This window comes from Poecilia latipinna, unplaced genomic scaffold (assembly GCF_001443285.1).
Source record: "Poecilia latipinna isolate Pla-1442-1.1 unplaced genomic scaffold, P_latipinna-1.0 Scaffold71, whole genome shotgun sequence".
Classification (NCBI taxonomy): Eukaryota; Metazoa; Chordata; class Actinopteri; order Cyprinodontiformes; family Poeciliidae; genus Poecilia; species Poecilia latipinna.
The window spans coordinates 657,197-678,349 of record NW_015112687.1 but is presented as its reverse complement, the minus strand read 5'-3'; the positions used below and the strand labels follow the sequence as shown (position 1 = coordinate 678,349).

At 40.0% G+C, this 21,153-nt stretch overlaps 1 protein-coding gene and 1 long non-coding RNA gene across 3 annotated transcripts; both read left to right on the top strand.

Moving 5' to 3' along the window:
* The first annotated feature begins 479 nt into the window (after nucleotides 1-479).
* ythdf3 (YTH N6-methyladenosine RNA binding protein F3) lies at nucleotides 480-10,317 on the top strand. Of its 2 annotated transcripts, none has more exons than XM_015015728.1 (6): nucleotides 480-728; nucleotides 819-1,075; nucleotides 1,424-1,448; nucleotides 1,680-1,759; nucleotides 2,622-4,280; nucleotides 9,332-10,317. In XM_015015728.1, the coding sequence occupies exons 2-6, from the start codon at nucleotides 1,052-1,054 to the stop codon at nucleotides 9,353-9,355; spliced, it is 1,812 nt and encodes a 603-aa protein (XP_014871214.1). In that variant the 5' UTR covers nucleotides 480-728; nucleotides 819-1,051; the 3' UTR covers nucleotides 9,356-10,317. The 2 variants fall into 2 exon arrangements, with proteins under 2 accessions (XP_014871214.1, XP_014871204.1); XM_015015718.1 differs by having other exon boundaries at nucleotides 816-1,075.
* On the top strand, nucleotides 6,799-8,100 carry LOC106935311 (uncharacterized). The gene is made up of 2 exons (XR_001421874.1): nucleotides 6,799-6,842; nucleotides 7,363-8,100. It is a non-coding gene; the product is annotated as an uncharacterized LOC106935311 (long non-coding RNA).
* Nucleotides 10,318-21,153: the final 10,836 nt, after the last annotated feature.

The window sequence follows — 21,153 nt, the reverse complement described above, 5'->3', positions numbered from 1 at the left end:
TATATTTGTATATACACTAAAAATAACACATAAAATAACAAAAATCAACGACTATATGTAGTCGTTGTATCTTTGGACATGGAATAAATTGCCACAATAACATATTTGACCAAAACACAACTTTTGCCACCATAAATATATTTCAGTCTGTTTGTTGAGAACTTTTGTTTGAGATCTGTAAATATAGCTACATGATTTATATAAAACGATATGAATGAAATAGTGCTAGTTATGCTAATCTACTGCTACATTGAGCTGTGAATGCACTCTATTCTGACTAAATAAATACATTTAAATTCTTTTGGTAAATTTAATAATTCTTAATTTTAATTTGAACTAAAATAATCCTGAGTAAAAGTGAGATATTTATAGAAAAATATGCTTTTGATGATCTAATAATTTATTGGATTCTGGCACTTTTGGCTTTCCATACAATTCTGTAGTTTTATACTGTTTTATTGCAGAATCTCTCAAGATAGAGGGTTGGGGAAACAGATGCTTGTAAGCTAAGAAAGCTGTGCTTTTGCTGTCGGTTAGCATGGCAGGTAGTAGACTGAGTGCATGAAACAGTAAAGGAAAGAAAATAAGCAGAAAAGTTGCTGTGTGTTTGTGACTGTCATGTGAAGCTTTAGTTTGTAACATGACTCAGAGCGTCACAGGCGGAAGGTCACGGAGCAGCAGGACGGAACGGAAGCGGGAGTAAAGAGCCTATCCGCCATTGTGGAATAGTAAGGGATATTCCAATCACTTTCACATTGACTGATTAAACACCATTCTCGGTCACACTGACGTGCTGATTGACGCCTTCTCATCAGCAGACACCGAGTCGCCTGAAGCAGCTGGAAGAGGCTGGTCGTCGTCAGATCTTAGCCCAGCAGGGGGGGAGAAAAAAAAACGCCGCCTTGTAACGTTCACGGAGTGATTGGACGAGAAGGAGAGACGAACCAGGAAAGCAGCACCGAAGTGCAGAAACGGAGAGACGAGCAAGCAGGGGGGGAGAGAGAAGCCGCGGACAGTCTGACAAACAGCGAGCAGTTTCGGTTCCTGGAGGATGTCTGCGACCACAGTCGATCAGGTTCGTGTAGCTGCGCTGTATGCTAGCTTTGAGGACGAAATAAAACTTTACGGACCACTGTTTGACGGGCTTACTGTGCCAAATCAAACAGGCTACAAAGTCTTTGATATGTGGTGGTTGTTAGCTGAAAGGTAGGCCAACTGTACTGCCAACCTACACCGGCTGCAGCCGGTTGCCAATGCGGCACCGTTTACTGGTTGTCAGAGCGTTTGACATCCGGTTAGTAAGACGAAGCAACCTGTAAATGCTAACATCCGGGCAAAAGCTCACACTTAGGTGTTATATTTGTAGGATAGTGTCTGTCTGCTCTACCAGTGTGTTTTAATATCTTATCACTTGTTGTTTCAGAGAACCAAAGGACAAGGAAATAAAGGTAAGGCTTTGACTGGGAGTTTTAGCCACTGCAGGTTATGATATTCTGTGCTATTACTTGCTGACAGTGTTGTTGAACTGTAGTCCAAACTGCAGTCTGGAGCATTGTTGACACAACACAGCAGAGCATACCTGTGATCAAAATGTAGCCATCTGACATCATGGCTGCTTGGAGATTACAGCTTCTTTTAATTACTTATATTAGATTTTTTCCCCCCCTTTTTATATTTAGTGCAAAACGGATCCATGCATCAAAAGGATGGTGTGAATGATGATGATTTTGAGCCTTACCTAAGCGGCCAGACAAATCAGGTAATGTACTTTTTAAAATACACAATGCTTAAATTAGGATAAGGATTGCCACAGCCATTTTTAATAAGTATTCTGAAAAAAAGAAAAAAAATCAAACTCACAAGTCAACTCTTGAGTTCCTGTTTTGTATTTCAATTAAAGTGCCTTCTGTATGTTTATTTCCAAGTTCAGAGTTTTATTTTCCAATGTCTCATAATAGGTTATTATTAGCTTCTGTTGTACATGGCTACCATACAGTTCAATGAGATATTACTCATATCCCCTGAATCAATCTAGGACAAAATGGCACATAATTGTGAAGTGGAAGGAAAATCTTTTCAAACAAAAAATGAACCAGTAATCAGTCCCCTGAGTCAGTGCTTTTTGGAACCATCTTTATTAAAGCTGCAATTCTTTTGGAGTATGCCTCAACCATCCATCCGTCCGTCTTCTTCCACTTATCCGGGGTCAGGTCGCGGGGGTAGCAGCCTCAACCAGATTTGTGAAATTTAGAATTGGTCAATTTTTTTCCACTATTCATTGCAGAATAGCTTAAACTCAGTTAGAGTGAATGAAATAAAAAATACAATAAGAAAAAAGACTAGTGATACTCTGATGTTTGCCTTACCTGTAAATCTGACGGTAATATTAATAGATGCTCTTTGAAATGTTTTCCAATGTTGTGTACTCAGATGCTATAATGCATTCATATGAACAGCACTTTTCATTAAACTAAGGCAGTACAACAAAACAGAGTTGTTGAAAAAGAAATTTATTAAAATGTAATTTTGTTACATATAACTGACTTAAACAGTAATAAAATGCAAAAGCATCTGTCTTTTTGAATAATACTTTCAATCTCTTGTCTTTCTGTGCCATGCAGAATAACAGCTATCCACCAATGTCTGATCCTTACATGCCCAGCTACTATGCTCCATCCATTGGGTTTCCTTATTCTCTGGGAGAGGCTGCTTGGTCCACAGCTGGAGATCCACCTATGCCCTACCTTACCACCTATGGACAGATGAGCAATGGGGAGCCGCACTTTATCCCTGATGGTGTTTTCAGCCAGCCAGGAGCCCTAGGAAACACTCCTCCGTTTCTCGGGCAGCATGGCTTCAACTTCTTTCCCGGCAGTGCAGACTTTTCCACCTGGGGAACCAGTGTCTCTCAGGGTCAGTCAACTCAGAGCTCAGTCTACAGTAACAGCTATGGCTACGCTCCCAGCTCACTGGGCCGGGCAATCACAGACGGACAGGCGGGCTTTGGAAGTGACACCCAGCTCAGTAAGGTCCCAGTGCTGAACAGCATTGAGCAGGGTATGACGGGGCTAAAGCTGGGTACGGACATGGTGGCAGCTGTCACCAAAACCGTTGGCTCACCTTTAGGGGGTACAGTGGGCATGAACAGTACAGTGGCCAATAATCTCCCTCCATCTGTCAACTCGTCTGCACCTAAACCTGCCACTTGGGCAGCAATTGCCAAGAAACCGGCCAAGCCCCAGCTCAAGGTCAAAGCCAAAGCCAACATGGGGATGGGGGGAGGTGCCGCCATTCCTCCACCCCCAATTAAGCACAATATGAACATTGGTACCTGGGACGATAAGGGCTCTTTAAACAAACCGCCGTTAGCTCAGACTATGATGCCCCCACAACCTCTGGTGCAGCCCCCTCTCCTTGCACAGCCCCAACCCTTACTGCGGAACCCCTTGCCCCCTCAGCCTCCGCACCAACCCCAGCATCAACACCAGCCTTTCCAGCTCCAGTCTATACAATCACCCCAGCACCCCCAGCCTCTGCCCCATGGCCCTCCTCACCTGCACCTCCCCTCCCAACCTGGCCTCCCACAGCACCTTCATCAACAACAACCTCAGCAGCTTGGCCCACCCCCCAATCGCTGGATTGCCCCCAGGAACCGTGGTGAGGGCTTTAGTCTGGGTGGCGGAGTTCCATTGAGTGCCTCCCCTTGCTCTGGAGAAGTGCACCCCGTGTTGGAGAAACTCCGTACCGTCAACAACTACAACCCCAAAGACTTTGACTGGAACTTGAAAAATGGACGTGTTTTCATTATCAAGAGCTACTCAGAAGATGACATCCATCGTTCAATCAAGTACTCTATCTGGTGCAGTACAGAACATGGAAACAAGCGCCTGGATAGTGCTTACCGTTCGCTATGCAACAAGGGCCCCTTGTACCTGTTGTTCAGCGTCAACGGTAGTGGGCACTTCTGCGGTGTGGCCGAAATGCGATCGCCAGTGGACTACAACGCTTACGCAGGCGTCTGGTCTCAGGACAAGTGGAAGGGCAAGTTTGAGGTGAAGTGGATTTTCATCAAGGATGTGCCCAACAACCAGCTGCGTCACATCCGGCTGGAGAACAATGACAACAAGCCAGTGACCAACTCCAGGGACACTCAGGAAGTGCCTCTGGAGAAGGCCAAACAAGTGCTTAAAGTTATTGCCACTTACAAGCATACCACCTCAATCTTTGATGACTTTGCACATTATGAGAAACGTCAGGAAGAAGAGGAGGCTTTGAGAAAGGTGAGATAAATTACCTTCTATTGAGCTTAAAAGGGAACACACTTCTGGTGGGTCTTGTCATTTTCCACGCCTCCATTGGCACCTCAAACACAGATTGGTTCCGTCTGGCAAAGTACGACGAGATGGGATCAATTACAAATACCCATGACTTGTGTCATGGGTATTTTTAAGAAGTCGTTTATTTTCCAAAACAATATCTGGGTGCCATGCCTTGGAGCATCAGCTGCTGACCAGACGCCGCCATTGTAGGTTGTTGAGTAGACAATCTTTTCATGGTCTCCACTGTGTGTTCCTTTTTTATAAACAGCTCCTTCACATTCCTGATGTAATTTGTTGGCCATTTTATAAAAAAAAAAAAACAAAAAAAAAACTGGGCAAGTATTTTTGAATTTTTGCTGGTTGTTGTAAATATAATCAGCCGATGTTGTTCAACTTGATGTGAGGTTGTAACATCAGCGGCTGCATCGACAGTCTGCAATAAATGGAAGTTCCTCGAGGCCCGTCTGCAGATTGACGCTTCGCCATTACTCATGAGCAAGTTGAGGAAACCCTGAACCTGCGTCAGCCATCTGGCGTTGTTAAGATTGCTAAGAGTCACCCAAGTGGAGTTAGGTGACTGTCGTGTTTCCGGAAATAACCCACATTCCTGGCATTCTGTTTTCCCAGACAAAGGCAGACATAAAGTTGGATCTACTTTTGAACTACAAGCCCTCCCAGGCATCCACAGACTCCTCGTGCTTTATTAGCCTTTTAACAGCATAAGCTCCCAGGCTCCAAAGTGGTTAAAATGTGTCCTGGCACAGTTAGCAGAGTTTTTTTTAATATATATATATATATATATATATATATATTTTTTTTTGTTTTGTTCTGCATAATATATTATGAAGTTCTTTAATCACATTGAGCTGTCATTCTGAAAAACACCCTTAGTTTAACATCCTCAGAGGGGAAATTTAATTATGTCCCAATAGTGGTAATAATGGTGTAATTCAAATGGAAGTTAAAAAAAACAGAGAATTAAATCTCTAGTAGTGTCCTTCTGCATCCATTCTTCTATCCATAAAACACACACACATACACAAGGACCCCCTCCCTCTCTGTTTCTCCAAATGTTGGTGCTGCACTGACGCTGTATTGACTCCTCGTTGTTGACCTCGTTAATATGCACTCGGTTCCTTTCTCATAAATATTTCTAGTCAATGTTTTCAGGCTCCTGAAAACAAACTGTCAGTAGGAAGCCGGTTTCATCCCGCGTCGCGCAGACGTCGGGCCGTGCTGCTTTTGTATCCCTGACCCTCATTACATGACGGGATCGGCGCAGGTCGAGGCCTCGCCCTTCTTCACCTGACAAGGTTAATTGTTGCCTGTTGTTTGGCCTGTCCTACCCAGCCTTTCAAAGATGTCAGGCTTGTGCAACAAGACCTTTTCCTAACACCATCTCAAGGTGTGTTTTTTTTTTTTTTTTTTTTTTTTTTTTTTTTTTTTTTTTTTTTTTTTTTTTTTTTTTTTTCTTCCTTTTTCTTTATGCTATTGTTTTTGATTGGATAGATAACCTTGCGTCTAAATTTTATTTGGAGCTTTTATTGAATATCGAGTCCATTTTTAATATTTCTGTAGCTGGTACTGCGCACAATTTCATAATTGAAAAGATTTTAAAAAGTAACTTTATTTCGTTGAAAAGTACATTTTTCTCATTAGTTTGAGGAGATGAATTGCATAATTAGTTTTGTGATGAATTGCTCGGTCAGGTTATATTTTAACTTGAAGAACTACATTGATTTGAGCTGCAGGCCTTGTATAGACTAAATATCATGAGGCTTTTTGTCGCAGGCCATCTGGGGATTGAGTTACTGCTGGGGTCTGGGTCTCTGCATTTTTCCCAGGGAACTGATATGGTCAACCTCAAAGAGAGCACTGTTTCATCTGAGAAATGGGAAGGGGGAAAAAATTGCTTTGTACCTGTGCTGTTCTTCACATGACGCTTCACGGCATTCATCTTCTTTTAATCTATAACAAGCCATTGAATATTTGACATTGTCGGAACGAAGTGATATTTTGTTTAGAATATACGCCTCCTTTTATCCCTGACTACGTGAGATTTCGGGTTACGAGCAGAAAGTAGTGACAGCAGTCTCCTGACAGTGTAAATATGGCTGAATATTTTGTCAGTTCATTCCTTGGGATCTAACTCTTCTCCTGTTTTCTAGTCAGTTTCTTTCTCTGGTTGTTTTAACTTAAAACATGCGCTTTGTATTTTTATCTTGGTGATTACCCTCAGGTACTTGGAATTAACATAAAATATATCCTCAACAAAATATAGAGCACAGGATTCCTTGTGCTTTTTCACATCCTGTCATGCTGGCAACTTTAAACTTTAGTAGGTTTTGTGGAGACTTCATGTGAAGTGATGTACAATTGCAAAGTTTAACTTGAAAATTAAGTTTTCAAAACTTTTTTTTTTTTTTTAAACGGAGAGTTGTGGCATTCATTGTTTTGAAACATTAAAATAATAATAATAATAAAATACAAGTTTGAACCCAACCAGAATGGAGAAAAAAAAAGGTAACATTTTATTTGAAGGGGGGTGAATAAGACTGACATGACACCATCATAAACATGACATAACACCTGTCATGAACATGAATAAGCCGTCATGAATATTTATGACTGTTGTCATAAAGCGTCATTCGGTAAATTATGACACTTTTAATACAAAGTTGACATTATTCAAAATGTCTTTGTTATGACAACTTGACATTAACCAAGAAATCATTGCTGATATAAATTTGTTATAAAAGTATTACTGATTGCCCTTTAAAAATTAGGTAACTTTATATTATTAAAGCTAAAGTTTAAACAGCAATGATTTCTTGGTTAATGTCAAGTTGTCATAACAAAGACATTTTTTGAATAATGTCAACTTTGTATTAAAAGTGTCATAATTTACCGAATGACGCTTTATGACAACAGTCATAAATATTCATGAAGACTTATTCATGTTCATGACAGGTGTTATGTCATGTTTATGACGGTGTCATGACAGTCTTATTCAACCCACTTCAAATAAAGTGTTACCAAAAAGAATGTAAGTGCCACATTTTCAAGATGAAGGCATCTTCATACGTCCTCTAGTGATTTGTTGAAAATTGCTGGTCCACTGGGTTCCAGTTCTGAATCTCCATGGATTTGGCTTCTTCCACTGCATCTGTTGCTGTCGGTGCCTTGGGCTGCTAGTTGTGTTCCCTGCATGCATTCCTGAATAGTTTTTGCAATGCTGCATACTCGAGTCAGGGGAGACTGTTGCCATGGAGGGGGTGTAGCTTGGTTGGTTGGTTGGCTGGCATGTGTCGCGGTAATAACCACACGAATGCATGGAGCCAACATTTCCCTGTATGAATTTTTAGACTGAAACAAGATGAGCAGTTTAATTCCCTTCACCTGTAAGTGCTTTTGATGTTGTGGCTTATCGAATTTATGTATTAACATATTTCCCTGGGAGGCTGCATGAAAACACTCTTATTGCTCTTAAAGGTATTAAAAAAAAAAATCCTGTGTACACATAACCAAAACTTGCAGTTAGCAAAATATCTTAGTCAACCTGCTGAATGTCCAGTTCCCGCACTAATGTGCCGGTTATTTGATGAAGTAAAATTTTGCTGCGTAAATTACACCCTCCTGATTAAACCCCACCTACACCTAATAAACAAGAACAGCAGTTTTCTGTTCCAGAGCAATATATAGCAAAAACTGCCTGATGAATAGAAAGTGCTCCCTGCATGGTAATAAAATTGCAGTATTTTTTTTTTTTTTTGACGCATCTCAAAACAAATGGAAAAACCATTTTGATTGAATTTTATTTCTGCAAATAGATCAGCCTAAAAATGGCACACAGGAAAAAGACAGACTCATAAATGTACGTCTTAAAGTAATACAAGGCATAGATGAGTCACGAAAAAAGACATTAAGCCATTACAGACTTCCATTCGGTGCTTTGCTTGCTAGTAGCGGTATTGGTTCTCTTCTTAATTGCTTTTTTATTATTTTTACACGAGTATGGAAGGAAAAAGTTACCTTTCCATTACTTCTAGTTTAGGTAATATGTTTACAAATTAAAAATTGGTTTCTTCAATATAATTTCTCTGCATTTAAGCAACACCAGACAAGCTAATATGTGATTTAAATATTAGTTTATTTTAGTAATTTAATTTAAAAAGTATTATATGCATTCATTGCATATGTTTATAGATTTTGTTTTTGTTAATACAAATGACTCTGGCTTAGAGTTGATGTAAACCCAAAATTCAGCTTCTCAGAAAATTAGAATATTACAAAAAAAATAACAAATAAAAAAAATAAGATTTTCAGCACAGAAAGGTCTGTCGAATCATGGGAAAGACTTCTGATATGACAGATGTCCAGCAGACAGTCGCTAACACTCACCATAAGGTAAGCCTCAAACGGTCATTGCTAAAGAAGTTAGCTGTCCGGAGAGCGCTTTATTGCAGCATGATGGAAAATTAAGTGGAAGAAAAAAGTGTTGAAGAAAAGGTTGCTGATTGGTTGTTTTGATTGGTTTTTGAAGCAGTGGTTTCAGAGATTTGAGGGGATATTCACCAAGTGTGGAGCGCTTCTTTGTCTAAGATATGAGCTAAAGGTTGCTATTAAAACAGCATGACCTCTGGGTCTCTGTGTCATACCTTATTGATAATTAATGCACAATGAGCTCTATTTATAATTGAATGCATAAACTGTACAATACATAGACATACACTCAGTGCGCTGTTTATGTATTACAAATCCTTTTTGTAGGTCTCCCACGTGTCTGTGAACTTGTATTTTGGGTTTGTAGTAGCTGAAATCAACAGGAAATTGCTTCAAACACATCACTGTGTTTAACGTATGTGTAATTTCTTCAGTGTTTACCTTTGTGAATAATCCTAATTGGATGAAATGAGGTAGAAAGCATCAATCTCACTGACGATGCTGGCTTTGAAACCTTTCTTTCTCCGCTCTCGCTAACTGCTGATCTGTGTGTGTGTTTCGTCCTCCAGGAGCGCAGCAGGAATAAGCAGTGACCTTGAGGCAGACCCTCCGCAACACTAACGATGAAGGACCTTTAAATCAAATTAACCTAACCCCACGGTGGAGGGACTGTCGCGGCCTGTCCTCCCGAGACAGCAACGTATCCGAAGACTTGAGCGCGACATTAGGTGGACTCATCCTGTATCCGTTGATTGGTGCATCAAACCCCGTTTTCCTGTCTCACAAGAAAAAGAGCGTAATCTGTTTGAAACTCTGTCTTTTTAAGCACTTTCAGTCCTTCTAAGCAGCCTCTGCCAATACCCTTAACTAGCTAACTCTGTTCTTTGATTATTTTTCATTTGTGAGCTTCTAACAGATTAACCAGAGAAGACATTGATTTCACAGATTTTACTTTTTTTTCTTTATTTTTTTTTACTGTCGCCTCACATGGTTGGGTTATTGGTGAGCTTGATCTGGTCTCAAAGAGAATTAAAGATGTGGAAATTGACTCAATCTGCCAGATTGAGGGCTAGAAATTGACAGGTGTGGGATGACATAAATAGAAAACGGCCAGAATCGTACCAATCATAGGGCCTACCCTTACCTTGCCCCCTTTCTTTCTGCATCTTTTTCTGTGTACGAAAAGCTTACGATTATGGAGCTGGCTGGTGAACTGCCGGCTTACACACCTCTTTTTTTTTTTAAATTTTTTTCTTTCTTGTGGTTCCGTCATTCTGAAGTGCATTTGTCCGAGGAGAAAACCCGCTGCTTTGCCAGTTAGACTTGGTGACTGTCGTTGCTCTGATGTGGATGTGCTCTAACTGTACCCCAGGTTCGATCGTGCTAAACGACCCGTTGAACTTTTGGGAGAACCTCCACGGTCAGCTAATCGACCGGACGGAGATTCAGCCAGAAACAAAGGAAGAGAAAGAACCATTGAATGCAAATATGTGATTATTTTCTCCTCTTGGTAACTCACTAGCTAAATAAAACAATGAATTATGTTTAGCGCTGATGATGTCTTTGTGTTGTAACTTCCTTCCCTCGGACTTTAAACTTTTACACTGTGTACTTTCTGAGGATATCACTTAGACCTTGAAATATTCTGCAGTTCAGATCCATACATTTCAATTAGTGTAAGTGCCTGTAAATAAACGACTTGCTTACTGGAACTGCCTCACCCCAGAGTTTTAGAGGAAGGCTGTAAAACCCTCCAAGTCTGGGAAGCCCCATACTGTAAATACAGAACTTGGATATAGTTGAGGCTGAAGTTATTCACTCCTGGCAGATTTAAAACTAATTAAAACTAATCTTTTAAAATGTTTCTTGTAAAGTTAACACTTTGAAGCAGCCCTGGCAGAGTCTGAACCTGCATTTAATACAGTCTGATAAGGGTGATGGCAAAGAGGACTTCCAGCCTCAAACACTTCACTGTCGCCAAAGGTAAATCGTCACAATAAGAGTGAAAACGTCCTAAAGATCTGGTCAGGAATTCTAAGAATTTGATCATTTTAATGCCAATAAAGATTTTTTTTTCCTTTCATAACTGAGAATGATATAAATAACTGACCAATTTTTCTTTTTAAAATAACAGAAAAAGTGATTACATGTAAATTTTTTTATTCCAGTCGATACTCAAACTTTAACCATGTTTGATGACATCTTGAGAAATTTTGATCTCACTTCACATAAAAAAAAAAAATACAAAGACGTTTTGGAGGTGTCTTATTTTTGTTGGTGAATCCTTTTTTCTTTCACACTACAGAATAAAGTCGTAAACTGATTTCAATAATAAAGCCAAGATGCTTTATTTTTCCACTACAATGATTTTCCACTTACAGCTATTGAAAACGTGACATCTAATATCAGAATATAACATCAGACCAACAAAAGACAATTATATAATACAGAAATAAGGATTTAATGGAAAAAAAAATAGGCTTAACGCCTACTTAAAAGTTTATTCAGGTAGGTACTTTTGATATGCCAAACGGGCCTCATCTCAACTCATAATTTATTGAATATGATTGTAAGTAAAAATTATTTTCTGAAAAGTAGAATATCTTAATTTCATCAGCTAAATCCACAAGAGGTGCTTTCAGGAGTTACGAAACAACATGCATTCATTTAACTTGTTAATAATAGACCTTCACTGTCTGTCCACTAGAGTGCGCCATTATATCACATTGTACCAAATGCTGCTCTTCTTTCCTGCCAAACCACAGATCGAGTACAAATCTTTTTTTTTTCATCCTGTAAGCAATGAAGCCTTCTCAAGCACCCTTTCCTCATCCCTCCTCCCCCCCCAACTCCTACAGACACAATTATACCAGGATGAGAAGCACTTGTTGTTCTTCCACAGCTTTTTTGGAGCAATTAATACCAGCTCGCCAAGCTGTGCTGTGAGAGGTGGAGGGGAGATGAAGAAAGAAAATGCAAGCAGAGAGTAAGAGAAATCCTCCTTTATGTGTCTCAAGGAGCGAGAAAGAGCTGTAATTATAACATCGGAGGCTTTGGATTACGACTTTTCCCCTCCTGTGTGTTAATTTGTGCATCTGTCAGGTTTGTTTCTTTCTTTTCCGGGAGGCGCCCTTTGAAAAGACCACTCTCCTCCGTCTTTCATTTGTCTGTGAACACAAGAGAGAGAGAGAGAGAAGAGGAAACTTGGCATTTATTCGCCTTACAATGCCGTGGCAATTACTGGTTGTGTGTGATCCTGAGAAAATGCACTCATTCTCAAATGTGCAAAACAGTAATTTAATTAGAGACCTTTGATGTGATGTAGATTTGACCTTGTGCATTGATGTAAAAAGAAGTGCTACAGAGAAAGGTTTGTTGTTCTGTTGTACGCACCGCTGATCCGTTTCTTTTTTACTCTCCTTGTTTTTCTCAACATTTAGGAATCACAGGAGCTCCTTAATGTTTTAACAGCCTCCGTATCGTTAATGTGGTCAAGCATGTTTCAAGAGAGCTCATGGAAACTTTTTTTTTATCCCCCCGTCCCCACCTCCTCCTCACCCTCTCCAAAGCATCAACATGTCCTTCCTGAGACAGATTTTGTGAAGTGAAGATGAGAGAAGAAGCATCTTCCATGTGGAGATGAAATGCCTTTGAAGTTTCAGTCACAGTGACGACGTATCAATACTCTGGCTCAAGGCAAGGTGAACTCCAGTCTCTGGGCTGGCACTTCCTCCGTGTTCGCAAGGCTTTCGTTCTCTGGGCCTTGTCACTCAGGAAGTCCTCTCTGAACGCTGGTGCGATTGATGAGGATGTTAACTGACGGGTGGCAAGACGGACGAATGTTAAAGTGCTCTCCGCGGACAGGCCAAGTGTTTCAGGGAACGCTGTGGGGACGGTCCAAACTAGTCTTTCACAGTCCTGACTTCCTGTCATGGCAGCTTAGCTCACAAGATTAGCTTGTACATAAACAATTTAACGTAATTGGCTGGGTTTATCAGCCTTTATGTCATTTATTTACTTTCCAGGTCTAAATATTGGATGCATTATATTTCCTAACTTTTTTTTGCTTTCCCATTTAAATATTAATTCATTTTAACTTAAATAACTCAACAAAACAAATGTGTCTGAGTGGATATTTTAGCGAAAGCAATGTTCTAAATTATTTCTCCAAATATGGCGGCTTTGGCTCAGTCTCACAAAGCCACTTTATGATGACATAGACAGACTCAGGGTAAAACAGTTAGTCTAAAATGTCACATTAATGTTTGATGATATAGCAGTCATTTCAGGTGTGAGGAAAACAAGTGCTGCAATGTATGGATAAAGTTGCTTCAGGTTCTCATTCACAGCAGATTTCAAGAGTAGAAACTTAAAAAGAGTTTCAATGAAAATATATTTTTTAGTTCTTCCATCTGAGGCAAGGACATAAAGAGCCAAAGTGCTAAAATGAATATTTTTCCTATTTTATTATGTTACGACTAGAAATGCGTTTTTCAGGAATTGTAAGTTCTGGATCAACACAAACCTTCATTTAAATCCAAGTGAAAATCACTGTCGATACTTAAATTATATTTACAGGACCTACTTTACAAATCTGACAAAGTTTAACCTTTGTTGTAAAGGAAAATTGACAAAAATGTAACTTTGCACAAATCTGATGGAGACATACTCCAAAACTCTTCAGATTGCAGGGGACTAAACACAAAGTGCATGTCACACACTTCACATGTTTGATTGTGCATCATTTTGAATAGCATGCATGATTTTCCTGGGGGGAGAGGGGGAAGTGAAAAGGTTTAATTGGAACACTTTCGCAAGGAACTGAGCGCAACCAGGAGTTCTTTAATAAAAGATGCAGCGTTGACATTTATTGCTTTATGTGTCAAAAGAATCATTCCTTATTCTTTTCTGGGTTCTAAAGCGAGGAATTGAATAAAAGTTCAAATTGAAGAAATATGATCCCTCCTTTAATTTTTCATTAGAGTTCTGGCTGTTTGAATTACCTGAAGGCATTTCAACACATTTTTGAAACATAATAAGGAACTACTAAAGTCCAGCCAAGACATATTAAACCCGTGAAACAGTTTTTCTTCTGCTGCACTCTCGAACAGGCTGTTCCTAATTTAGGCAATAAACGGGAACAATGTGTGAAGATTCAGTGTCGGCGGTGCAATTTTTGGTCGTCTTCTCTTCAGTAATGGATCTACAGCGACAGTTTGTTGCCGGTATTAAATATGAAATGATTTAAACATCATTGTGCTAAAGGTAAAAGAGCTCCCTCTGAATATTCGGGAAGGTTCTAACTCCTTCGCTGAGACAAATAAAATAATGAGCAGAGTTTGAGGAAGGCTGATTCTGATTGACAGGAATGCTTCTGCGTTCTTGCTGTGTGTCTCCGTTTCCATGGTTATGTCATCATCTGTGAAGTGGAAGTAGACACTGAGCATTTGCCCAACACATTGAGATACTCCAGATCAAATCTGTACACAGTGTATTGTTCTGCACACAATGCAAGAGGACTGAATAGAGTTATTTGCACACTTTTATTTAGTTAATGTAGGTGTTGAATAGGGCAAATAATCAAGATGATATTTAATGTGAGTATATGTAGCTTGTCCTTTAAAATAATTGGCCTTTTATGTATTTTTGGTATTGGCTTGAGTGAAGTTTCAGCCAAGAATGCAGGTTCAAAGAGAAATTATGACATTTTTTGCATTGGTCTTATTGTGTGCAACGCCCACAGGGAGGCAGCAAACATAAAAACAAAACCCTTCATGCCGTTTACAAACCAAAGCAGCACCTCAGAATAAATGTGTGTTTTTGAAAGCTTACAAAGTTTTGTTAAAATGAGGCACATTCAGACTAAAGAGATCTGTGATGTTGTGAGTTTTAAATTAAAACCTCAAAGTCCAAGCAAATAAATAAATAAAGTGGTACTGTCCTTGTTGGTTCACAGCTTTATAGCTTTAATGTTTGGTTCATTTTGAAACTACAGATAATGGCTGGAGTGATGACAGTTTTGGGAATCAGGGAGAAGTTTGGATCTGTCAGAAGAGTGAACTTCCAACCTCTAAAAAGAAAACTTTCCCAACATTTTTGTTAATTTCACCACCTTTGCATGAGAAAGTTCCGCCAGCAGTTTCTCAACTGAACATTTGTGTTTCTATGAATAATAAACAAAGAGGCTGCTCGGCGCAACCCTCCACTGACCGCTGTGCTAATACCTCATTCAGCCAACTGGATCCAGAAACAACAAAGGGGAGAAAATTTGCATGAGTTTGTGTGAATCTGTTTGGACAAAAAATAGAGAAAGAAACAGCAGAAAATTTATTTAGTGGATTCAGGAAGGGATTAACAAATGTGTAAGGTGTGGTTTAAGCTTTAAGAGTAGATTACCAATAAGGTTTATCTAGTCCTTGTAATCAAAAGTAAAAGCAGTGCCCACATTCTCGGCACACAGTCAAATTTGTTCTTGGCCAGGTTTTCACATCCAGTTTGTGAATCTCAAAGTGTTTTTTTTTTTTTTATGGAGATGGGGAGTCTTGGTTGGGAACCTCACAGTCTCAACTTGGCTCCTTGCAGACGATGTGGTTCTGTTGGCATTTTCAAGCTACGACCTTCAACGTGCACCGGAGCAGTTCGTAGCAGAGCTGAACGTGGCCGAGACAAGAGAAAGCTCCTCTAAATCCAAGGCCATGGTTCTGGAATGAAGAAAGATTTTTTTTTGCACAGCTGTCACTGGAGAACTTCGAGAAGAGTGGCCTTTTGGATATCATCTCTATGCATCTGAGGGACTGCAGAAGAAAGTGGATGCTGGACTAGATGGAAATATACAAACTCTTAATGAAGCTTGACAAAGTATGGGGGGCACAGAAAAGCAAAAGTGAACGCATTAAAATACGAAAAACAGAGCGAGAAACCAAAAAAAAAGTAACACAGTTGATCATAACGGCTCATTCTATATCCACTAATATTCCATACTTTCATTGTGCTTCACTTATAATGTAACCAAAGCGTCACAAATATCAATCGGTCAGCTGTAGTGCGACTGAAGTAATAGCAGGACCATGCTCTGATGTTCTGCAGGTGATAGTCAGGGGGCAGAGGCTGCAGGCTGACTGCCTATTGGATCGAAAGGCAGGAATGGTCCCCGAACCGCTACATTGCATTCACATCGAGGCTGTGCACAGCAGGGGGTAGCACTCAACAGAAAGGTGTGCGATGTAATGCATTTGAAATTAAATGGAAAGGTGCGAGGGAATGAAATAGGACACGCTGCCTGCTGAGACCTGGAGACTCCAAGCTCAGCAGTAACATATATGGTGTATGTATATATTCATATCCTCCTGTTCAGACCAGGTGGAGACATTAAAGGTTTGGTGCTCTCTGAGCCTCCATCCTCTGCAGCCAGCGAACCAATTACAACCCTTGCACTCCCATTCTTATTCCTCCCTCCTCCCGTCTTTCATTCCCTCCACCTACTCTATGTGCCTCCATCGTTTTCCCAGGGAGCTGCCCCGCCTCTGCTGATGTCAGCACTGGGACAGGTCCGCCACTAAGCATTCGCTCGCTCGTCAGCTGGTATTTCTGTCTTTTGCACTCTGTGTTCTCCCGGACATCCTATCCGCATCTTCATCTAATGTTGATCTATAAACAGCAGCGCTAATGATGAAGCTTTACATCAGAGGGAAAGCTTGGCCGTGTCCTAAAGAGCTCAACTAGATGAGACAGTCGGAGAGCCGCCAGCTCAAACTCCACTGACCCCTCCGACCCATTAAGACACCCCCGCCCTTCTTTTTGCTGGCATAGTCAAACAGCCCTTTGGGAGATCTCCGTACGACGTATGTTGTTATTAGCTCCGACAGGAACTCATGGAAATGTTAGTTTGTACTACACAGCAAGTGTATAACACTGCCAATTCAGGGGGATTTTTCCCACCTTGTTGCTCTTTAAAACACTTTGATGCAAAACCTGAGAAACTTCAAATGTGAAAGCTGCCTTATGAGTAGAAGGAAGCAGACTGCTGGACTGAGCAGCATTTAACTGGATCTTAACCCAGAAACATTTGAGCACAACAATGTGATTACTGAATGGTAAATGGACTGAATGTACTTCATCCAGCACTTTCCTAGCCATACAAATCAAAGCATTTACGCCCTGATGCACACAAGAGCAGGTAAGGAGCGAGCAGAAACTGAGTTCACAACTTACTGGTGGCAGGATGTAGTCGCAGCCAGATGCAAAATGAACGAAACTCTTCATAAAGATTAAACAATTATTCCACTGGGGTGAATGGATGGATGGATAAGTCACAAAATATCATGTAACAAGACAAAAAAAAAAGTTGAAAAATAAACATTGTATGACACAAATAGTCAGCAATAAAACATAAAACGACCTGAGAAAGAGAGTTATGAAAATACAACGCGCATGCACATGACACAGAACAGACATAAAAAAACTATTTACAGATACTTTTAACAGAATGTGGAATATGATCAAAGCTATTTAATTCAAACCAAATGTAATTCAATTTCTGAATATATACAATCATCATAAAAGTTTGGAACCTTTCTATTTTGGCTTCATATTTCTAAGAAATAATGACACTACTGAATTTGTGCTTTGTTTTGTTTTTACAAGTGAGATTGAGTTTGAATATTTATTCAGTTTATTAAATGTCAGATTAATTACGTGATAATTGTTTTGAGAATGATCCGAGCTTTAACGGAGGGCACGCCTTATTCCACCTTAATGTACTGAAATGGGATCACTTTTTTGCCATCAGATGTTGACAGAAATCAGCACGTGAACGTCAAATATACTTTTAAGCATCATGTAGCACTTTCCACCTCAGACTGCCACATCACAGCAATTGCCAGTGTTCAAATTTATCTCAAAAACCACCATAATTACAATAAGAGGCACCTGTAAAAGTTTGTTACCACTGACTGTTTTTAGTGTTTTTCTGTTATCAAAACATCATCACATGCACCCCAATACTAACTAGGATGAGGTATTTCTGACTATGGATGACGTAAGATATCAACTTAGTCTTATCTAAAAATTATGCAGAACAGTTTAGAAAGAACAAATGAAAAGATTGTCTTATAAAGTGTTTATTTTATTTTATTAGTAGATATTAAAAATATCTACTATGTGCTTAAACATTCTCCCTAGCTGTCCTCAAGATCAGAATTTGTTTCGAAACATTACAGTCAAGTTTGCTCTTGCATTTATAACAAACTGACATTTGGGCTGTCGGAGAAAAAACAGACTGAAATGACTCTAATTACCTCATAAAAGTGTTTGACTCTATGTTAAATGCCCCAATAGGCATTATTATGCATAAAGTAAAGTCATGTGGAGTGGCAGATTTGGGTCTAGCAGCAGCCTTTGTGGAAGGAGCTGAACTGGTTCTATCAGTCATCTGTGACTCTAAGGGAATCACAGAGGGAGCAGAACGACTGGAACGACATCCAGCCAGCATGATCCATAAGAACAAAGGCAAACATGGACTGTTGACGTGGCTTATAATTTTTGAGGAAGAAGTGCGTTTATAGTCAAATATCAACATTTGATGTTTTTGCTACGGTATAAGGTAAAAATGTTAAGCACCACATTCAAGCCAAGAGAGAAATATGAATACAAGGCACAACCCTCTTGGAAACTGACCACATGGGTGGATTTGAGGTTTGTAAGCAGTGTTGCTTTGAGGATGAAAAGCCCCGATCGCCTGCTGTGATGTGTGTCCAGCGAGAGAAAACAGGAGAGAGTCGTCGTTGCACGAGAGTCCGACTCTCTGATGGCATAAAAAAAAAAAAAAAAGTCTGAAGATAACACAATTGACGACAGACTCTCATCTCAGTCATCCTCCGTCTGCGAAATACACAGAGATTATCATAACCAAACCTAAAGTGGAGCCCGGACAGCTGGGCTTTGATACGTTTGATGTGCAAAAGCTGGGCGAAGCCGCTGACCTTCGCTGCTACCGCAATTACATCATAGGGCAGCTCCTGCTCTCATGAATATTAATACAGCTTCTGGAGGCATCTCCCGACACCTCTGATTGCCAGGGATCTGAACTTCCCTCTGCATGACAAGTGCATCTGTCACATAAAGTGCATGTAATGGTTTTTCTGCTTCGGGAGAGATGCAGACCACAGGCAGGACCGGATCAAAGCTCCGCAGTTTTTATGCTGCAGGTGGATGAGAGAGATACTGTGTGTGTGAGTTGTTTTTTTTATTATTATTATTATTTATCGGGGGGAAAAGGACATGATGAGCACAAGAATGGGTTAGAATAAGAAGTCGGTTTGGTATTTAATAGCAGATAAATAAGCTTGCAACCTTCTGCGGCTCTGCTGAACCAAAGCCAAACAGAATCAATCCTCTTTTGTTTCGTATTGCAGTGCAACTAATTTTCAGTGACTTTTACTCATTATAAAGTGCTTCCTTTTGGACCAGAGCAGAATGAGTGTAGTGCATTGTGAAAGTATTCATGCAGCCTGAAGGTTCACACATTCACTTTAGATATTTAACCTCAGTATGTCACAGTGCACACCATGAAACGAGGCAGTGGGCAGAATAATGCTCTGGGATCTTTCCTTTTCAGCAGGGAGAGGAGAAGGATGGATGGAGCTTTCTATCCTTGCAGCGAAAGGGATGAATATTTCCGTTTTAGCAGCACAATAATGGGAAACATGCAATCAGATCTGCAATGTTTGTTCTTTGGATCAAAACATAACCATGTGTTAGTCAAAGTCCAAAACTAAATTCCACTGAAACTCTTTGGCAAGAACAGAGAAGTGATGTTCACACATGCTTTCTACCTAATCTGCATCAGTTGGACATATTTTGCAAAGAAAAATGTAGTTGTACACGTAAACAAACCCCTGAAGACGTGCTGCTCTAATTCAGGGGGGTTAAATAACAACAACATGCCACATTTTGAAATTTTCTATTTATAAAAATATATTGCTTTTGCAAAGCAATGCTGCTTTTGCTGGATTGGACCAGGAATTGTCTTATCTTAACAGCTACAAGTCGCACAGTTTGACATACATGCATTCAGGAAAGTAGGATGAGGCTAAAAATAATAATAATAATTTTAAAAAACATATGCTTTTTCGATTATCATAGTTCTCAGAATTACCGTAAGATGGTTACTCTGAAAACAAAAAAAAAATGTACCAGTTAAAAACAGGAGCATGTGCAGTTACTCCATTTGCCAGCAGAGGGCCTCCTGTTACAATTTAAGACTAAAAGATAATCAGTTCTACCCTCCTAAAACTTAACTGGATACATTACTGATTGTTGCGTAATTTGTCTAAATAAACTTAACTGGATACTCGCGTAGCTGACTGAAGTCGTAAACTCATCAGATAATCAAAATGAAACGTTTCCGAAAAAGAAAATAATACCAACAAATGTGGCTGTTTTGTGTTAGAAATGTCTGCTTAACCAAATTCCTGCTGGAAAACAAATTACTTGGAAAACTGACTGGATGTATCACTGGAGAGCTCAACAGAACATTCTGCGGTCTTGGACCCGACTGAATAAGTAAATAGATCTTTATTCACACCAAGCCAAACTGCTCTCTTTCCCCAGGATGCCATAAAGGGCCTGAAGCAGCGTTAACTCCTCAGAGCTGTGAAAGAGCTCCGCTCACCAGGGAGCCAATAGAAAACTAACCATCGTGTGAATGAGCTCCACTTGCTGCTGTTTGCTGCCGCTGCACTGATGGAGTCGAGCTCCAGCAAGAAGAAAATTAATCTGTGCAAATAATGATAATAATAATAAAAAAGGAATCACTTAATTTTCCACGTGCGAAGTGGAAGAGGGCGGATGGATCTGAGCTGAAGCTGAATGACGAACTGACACACACACAGGGGGACGATGCTACGTGGTCACATTTGCAGTTTTCTCCCATATTAAATCTCCATAATGAGTAAATTAGTGGGTCTCCATCTGCGGTACTGAAAACTTAGAGTCACACATGCTGGCTATATTCGCAGGCTCCTGCTGAGTGTGTTGGTGGGGGAAAAAAAACATACACAGATTATTTCTACACACACACACACACACGTTACAGAGGCAACCACACAATGCACAAAACAGTGTGCTGTAGCGTGCATTTTCACTGCAGGTTTTGGTGAGAAGGTGTTGGCATGGAGGTGGTTTAATGTATAGTTTGGATGCAGAAGACAGTTTTTTTTTTTTTTTTTCATGCAGTTCTACTGATCTGAATACCACACGCTCCCTCAGTGGTTACATGCCTTCATGTGTCACTGAGTTCACTGTAACATTAATCTGTGATTCAGCACAGATTCAGCAAGCATTAACTTTGTAAATAAGCATTAGCAACTTATACAGCACCCTCCATGGTTAA

What these genes read in the sequence shown, in the direction of transcription:
- ythdf3 (XM_015015728.1), top strand. Translation starts at nt 1,052, where the DNA reads ATGTCTGCGACCACAGTCGATCAG. An exon ending in CTGCGACCACAGTCGATCAG is followed by an intron (nt 1,076 to 1,423) that starts GTTCGTGTAGCT and finishes TTGTTGTTTCAG; the next exon opens with AGAACCAAAGGACAAGGAAA. An exon ending in CAAAGGACAAGGAAATAAAG is followed by an intron (nt 1,449 to 1,679) that starts GTAAGGCTTTGA and finishes TTTTATATTTAG; the next exon opens with TGCAAAACGGATCCATGCAT.